Consider the following 6,847-nt stretch of genomic DNA (forward strand, 5'->3'; position numbering starts at 1 on the left):
TCCTTTTATCAAAAGAGAATTAATTAAAATATCATGTGTTTGTTGTTTGTGGCCTTGAGATAAAGAACAAACACTGCACAAGACAAATCTTTTGACCAAACCCTTGTCTCTCAAGACATTATTGTCATGCTCTTAAGCATAGATAGGTAATATATAAATTTAAAATATGTTTCTATTAAGACTTTGTATTGATGGTGAAGCTGATGCCAAATTTTGAGATTATATAACTTAAAATTGTGATGAAACTCAATCATGTAGAAAATGATACAACTTTTGCCGCTCCTATCTACGGTTATGTCCTATGGTTATTTTATTTTTTTCACTTTGAAATACAGGAACATTTTAATGGTGACAATTCTCGAGAACGTGTCTAATTTTTCAACAGCAATTGGAGAATTATACTTAGTTGATAAACCTCAGAGTGCCAAAGTATGGACTGCAATGTTTGTGATGGTGAGTGACATTTTATACTCATTGATTTCCTTAGTTTAGAGCCATGTGATGGTATTGCAATGTTTATGAAACCTTTTACTTGGCTATTAAGAAGCTCAGCCATCAAGATATGATCCCCGAACATGTACGTATGTGATTTTAAACATACTATTAATTTGTAATCATATATATAGGCATTCATTTTCTAACTCAATTTTTTGCTACTTTTATATCTAAAGTACTTTGAAGATTACAAATGTAAAACCTATTCTAAATATAAGCTAGTTGAGGTCGAGGAGGATTGGGAAACCTTTATGGTCGAGTGTATTAGTGAGTTTCGTTTCCTTTTTCAACAATTTTCATTTGTGCTTTTAAACCGTAATTGATTATCCTAGAAATTGTTTCATGTTATACGACTCGACCATAAAGGAAACGAAACTCATTTGTGCTTTTAAACCTAATTGATTATCCTATTTTAATTAATTTTTTGTTTCATGTTATACGACACAGGAGAAAATGTTGCTGGTAGATTTATCAACTAGAGGTCGGATAGCTTGTCATGAGTCCTCTTAAATTTATGTGTTTTTTTATTGGTAATTGTGGCTTCTTTTAGGTGCTCTTTTTATTTTCTTTTCTTTTTTTGTAATTGTGGATTGATTAACATTATGACATTTGTAATGAGATTATCATGAATGCAATTTGCTAAATTCATATTACAGTATCTGTCAATTTAATTATAGCGGTTTTATTTGTAGATTTAAAAAAAAAAACTATAACTTTTATTAGCGCTTTCAGTAAAACGCTAAGAAATACCTGTTTGAGTAGGAAGCTTACAATAGCGCTTTTCAAAAAGTGCTAAGAAACAGCCGTTAGAAAACGACTTTAATAGCACTTGAATAAGGCTATATTAGCGCTTTTCAAAAAGCGCTATTGACGTATTGCTATTTAATAGCGTTTGGAAAGCGCTATTATAGGCTCCTGACCTATTATAGCGGGGGCTTTCTTAGCGCTTGGGAAGCGCTATTAACAGCCAAATTGAGTGCTATTAAAGGGGGCATTTTGTAGTAGTGAATAGCCCCTTCTTCTTTGTGTATGGTTCCTTTTATCCTGTCTTGCTTGCCAAACGTTCTAGCCTTAACTTCCCATGGTGGCGGCTTAACTCCCCTCACACCACCGCCGCCACCACCACCACCACCTTCGACTTGCTTTACTCGCCTATGTGCAGTGGCGGAGGGTCTATGAGGCCAAGGTGGGCCATGGTCTATCCCACCAAAAAATAATAATTTTTTTATATGTGAAAGTATTAAAATATCTTTGAGTTTTAACTAAAATTACCTTACGGCTCACTCTCTTCTCCATCTCAGTATGTTTTACGATCTCAATTTCAAGTCAATTGAAATGTATAGGTAATTATCTTGAATTTTTAACATATACAATTTAATTTTTTGATGATCAATCTTGTGTTTAATGCTTATTATATCATAAATTTTGTGTTTATATTATAGTTTATTTTTTTGACCCATCCAAACAATTTTTTCTGGCTCCACCATTGCCTATTTGCCAAGTTAGTGACCTGTTATGAGACCTCTCCCATATGTCATGCACATGAGATGTACCATGTTGTCCTTATTTTGTGTCTTTAGGATGGTGGTATAGGGCTATCCTCTCACTTTCATGATCCAATATTATATTTGTTATATTGTTTGTACAATTGAAAAATATAAATATAATCTCTTACTATATTTGTTATAGTGCTATACGCCCCTGTAATATAGGTCATTTTTGGTTTTTCCCCTATAAAATATTTGTTTTGACTTTCATCCTTGTAATTTGAAGGTTTTTTGGTTTTGGACCTTCACGGAAAATTTCACCCCCTGTAATTTGAGCAAATTTAGGTTTATCCCCTTGTAATTTGAGCAAATTTCGGTTTACCCCCTGTCATATCTTCGATTTTGTACAGTCAAAATTCATGAAGGTCTAAAACCAAAAATCTTCAAATTACAAGTACGAAATCCAAATTTTTTTTTTTACAGGAGGTAAAACCGAAAATGACCTATATTACAGGGGGTAAAACACTATTAACCCTTTTATCTAAAATTTAATTCAATATCAAAATAATTTTAATCAAAATCAAAATAATTTTAATCAAAATCAAATTCATATTATTGTTTAGAAAAACAATATTAACTGAAAGATGATGAAAGTTTGAATGAAAACATACTAGAATGAACATGTGGAGAGAAATGATTGAAGCTTTTTCCACGAAAATTCGTGTGGAATTTTGCCTCAAAAATTTCTATTCAAATAGAGATAGCTTCTCACACCCTAAGTAAAAGAGTAGAGATCATAACTTCTAACATCCTAAGTAGAAGAGGTTAGTCTCACTCTCATTCCATCTGTGAAATTAATTCTTACTCACTTCAAACAATATGACACATATTCTATTCCAAATTTGGAGATGTATGATGCTGCCAAAGGTGTGGAGATTTGTGGGATTTGCTGCTGTTGTTGCTGGACTGCTCTGCAATGCTCTAAGTTCTTCCTTCAACTATCTATTTGGAGGATGGACCATGTTGGTGATAACTCTTTACACTGTTTTCAGTTTCATCCTTTGCGTGTTAGTTTTATTTGCCGCAAGGATTTGGCAACACCCAAGAAGTCATTGGTTCGTAGCTCATACAACATTTGTTGTATTGGCAATCACGTCACTGTATTCATATTTTTTTGATAAATTAATGGATAATACACCAGATGCATATAGTCTCATTTCATGTGCATCCTTTGCTGTCACGGCGCTTAGTTTGTCGAGGAACAAAATTCAATGCGGATTTGAAATCGATCTTCTATATTTTCTTCTTGGATGTCTAATGATGCAACTCATGAAGATTACATTGAAATTATTCATTTTTGGGGCAATTTTCAGCTATTTTCTTATTATTATCCGTTCATCCTTTCCTTCAATAGATGCTAGAGAAAATAAACCGTGCTCTGAATTCCAAGATGGAAATTCAGTGGTTCTTAATATGGTGGATTCTCTACAACTGGCTAGTACTAATATTGGTAGTAGGTTGGAAAAACTCGAGACTCGTGTGAAGGCGCTTGAGCACGGAAATTCAAAGTCCATTCAAATGGTTTTGGAGCCTGTAAGAAAACTTAAACACTCACAATCGGTGATAGAGGATCCCAACTTAAAGTTTGACGCGTTGAAGAAAGAAACCATCAAAGACCTAGAGGAAACAACAAATGTTATGGCGAGGGCTGGGTTTGAGAACAATTTTTTCGATGTGTACAACAATAGTCGTAGGGAATACTTAAAAGAGTGTGTATTAGATATCCGGGTTACCGAAGCCCAACATTGAGGATGTTCACAATATGCCATGGAAGGATCTTGATGACGAGATGGAAAAATGGATAAGAGCTTCCAATGATTCTCAACCATTGCTGATTTCTGCCATCGAGATTTGCAGGGGATCCAGCATTTGAATATTTAGGATTAAGATTGTTACATGTGATACATATCTATTATTATCTCGCTATTTTTTTTATTTTTTTTTGGTACAAGAGAGGGCAAAGCCCAATCTCGCTATTTTAATTGCGCAAAGTTTATAAATTATAAACCGTGTTTTTATGAAATATTTGATTTTAGATTGAAAGTAGAAAATATATATGTTTGTTACTTTCAAATTATAAAAAATCTAACAAACCATGTTTATATATTTCAATGACACCAACAAAATAGCAAATATAATATAATTATTATATTTTTTAAAAACACCAACAATAAGCATTATTCTAGAAAGTTTTTTTTTCTTTCACTCATCGAGGAGGTGTGATTTTAGGTCATTACTCATCGAGGAATGATGGTTTAAGGTCATTTTTTTGACATTGAATCACCCCTCTACATTTTTTCCCCTTTCTTTTGATATAAATAAGTGATTTCCACATATATATCAAGTTATTTCTTTTCTGTTTTTTCGTCGTCTATGTGAGGCGTTGTTTTATTTCGCTTCTTGTTGCGGTGTTTGTTTGGTTCATATTGAATGATCTCCTCAAAATTTCAATTTATACCGAGGAACTGACGTCATCAAAAAATAGTTGGTTGCAAATCCATTTCCGAGGAATTTTTCGAGGAAATGTTGTTTCCAAAGAAACATGTCCTCAGAATGAGGATTTGACAGCTGAGCACATATTGGCGCATCTGTGATGGCTGACACGAAAGTGTCTAACGTTTTTGAGGATAAATGTCCTTAGAATAAATATTTGACAGTTGACTGGAGATTGACACGTGACTAGCGTTTTCGAGGAACTTTGTCATTGGAATGTATTTTATTTAAAAAAAATTAAATCTAAAATTCTTTTTTTTGTGCCAAAATTTTTGAATTTCAATTTTTTTTTTAAAAAGCGCTATTTTTTTTTTGAAATTTGAAAATTTAAAAATGTTAAATTAAAATTAATTACAAAATGATTCAAATATAATTTTTCATAAAATATATAGTATGAGTAATTATTAATAGAAAGAAAATGAAATTGATGTGAAAGATTGAAGAATAATCAATGAAATGAAATAAATAAAATATTAGTAAATGATTGTTGATATGAGAAACTAAGTAGAAAATTTGATGATGGTGAACTATAATGAAAGAAATAAACATCGGTAGATATGATGTCAAATAATAAATGAAATAGACAAAGTTAAATAAATAAGATATTAACGTAGAGATGAAGTAATTGTTGATGATGATATTATTGAAGAAGAAGATAAGAATGTTGAAGAAGAAGAAGAATGAAAAGGGGAAACATTGACCTCGGTAATTCAATGTTGATGATTTAATGCTGATTTGACTGTGGACCTACATGCTGCTCTAAAAATGGAAAAGCTAATCTGCTGCATGTTTAGCAAGGAATATCTTCCTTGGAATGCAACTTGAAAATGTGTGCTCCTGCCACATGTCACTGTTGTTGCATGCATGGCGATGAAAGAGTTCCTCATACTTGCTTCGAAAATTGATATAAAAAAAAATCAGGGGTGTACTAATATTCCTGACACTGCTATAACAAGGAAAATGTTCATCGGAAAAACATGTTTTTAGCGAGGAATAGCTTCCTTGAAAAGTTCAGTAGGAATTCCATGAATTTTTTGCGGTGAATGATTTGGACGTCAACGTTCTAGATCTGAATATATGTGTGTTCTTGTTGTGGTGTTTGTTTGATTCATATTGAAAGATCAGCTTCAATCAATAACATATTCAATCAATAATTTATACATTAATGTTGCAGAGTCGAAAACATATGTATAAAAAAAAAATGAAGGGTGACAAAAATTGTAAAAACCATAATATTGTAAATAATATAATTTAGATTAAGGATAAAATTAGAAGAAGAAAAGCTATACTATAACTAAATATTCCACTATTCCGTTAGAGTGTGTTTAGATGATTTTTTTTTTTTAGGTAATGTAATGTTGAGGGAATTCAAACACTTTGAGATGAATTCTATTATTTGGATGATAATTTGAAGAATTTTTTAAATGATGGAAATTTATGAAGCATTTTGTTTAAGTTAAATTTAGAGAATTTCAAATTTCTTCATTATTCTAATTTTACAAATCTTGGATTTTGGTCCTTTAATTTTCCAAAATTTTGAAATTGACCCTCAAATTTTTCAAAAATAATAATTTCACCCCACGTGTTTTCAATTTGCAAATTGACCCCTCAACTTTTTTGAAATTTGAAAATTGTTCCATATTTTCAATTTTGGCCAAAAAATATTAAAGTTATAAAAGTTACTAAAAAATATTGACAATCAAATTTTGATTACTCTATCCCAAAAAAATTATTGAAAAATGAGAGAAATTTAATTGAATTATTTAAATTGTTTAGAATTCTAAATTCTATAAAAATTTCCAATTAACTCATCCAAACATAATCTTAATATATAAGTATAGACTATTATTTTTTTGTCTCAACTATAAGTTAAATAAATTAAAATAGTATTTTGTTTCATTATTAACTACTCCCTCCGTCCTAATTTATAAGCAAAAAACACTAATTCACAGTTATTAAGAAAACTAACACTTAGTGATTTGAGGTATAATTTTTTGTGTTCTCCTTGGAATAAGTTTCATGGAAAGATGTAAAAATAATTCTCATTGGTTAAAAATTATGGAGAAAATAAAAAGGTGAACAGATTAAATGCAACTTGCATTTAATTTTACATTGAAAAAGATGATTTGTTTGAAAAAACATAAAAATAACATAAAAGTTGATCTTTTTTGCTTATATTTTAGGACGGAGGGAGTATTAAAAATACATGAAAGTTTGTACGGTTTACACATAATTATGAAATATAGACCACAGTGAACGAGTGGAGAGAATTGATTGAAACCTTATCTCAATTCTCAAGAAAATATCTACAT

At 30.9% G+C, this 6,847-nt stretch overlaps 1 protein-coding gene across 1 annotated transcript; it reads left to right on the forward strand.

Annotated features, from left to right (window-relative positions):
- The first annotated feature begins 2,751 nt into the window (after positions 1-2,751).
- LOC11413644 (uncharacterized) lies at positions 2,752-3,893 on the forward strand. Its single transcript, XM_039834084.1, has one exon. The coding sequence runs from the start codon at positions 2,862-2,864 to the stop codon at positions 3,789-3,791; it is 930 nt and encodes a 309-aa protein (XP_039690018.1). The 5' UTR covers positions 2,752-2,861; the 3' UTR covers positions 3,792-3,893.
- The last annotated feature ends 2,954 nt before the right edge of the window (positions 3,894-6,847 follow it).

Source organism: Medicago truncatula, chromosome 5, assembly GCF_003473485.1.
Source record: "Medicago truncatula cultivar Jemalong A17 chromosome 5, MtrunA17r5.0-ANR, whole genome shotgun sequence".
NCBI lineage: Eukaryota > Viridiplantae > Streptophyta > Magnoliopsida > Fabales > Fabaceae > Medicago > Medicago truncatula.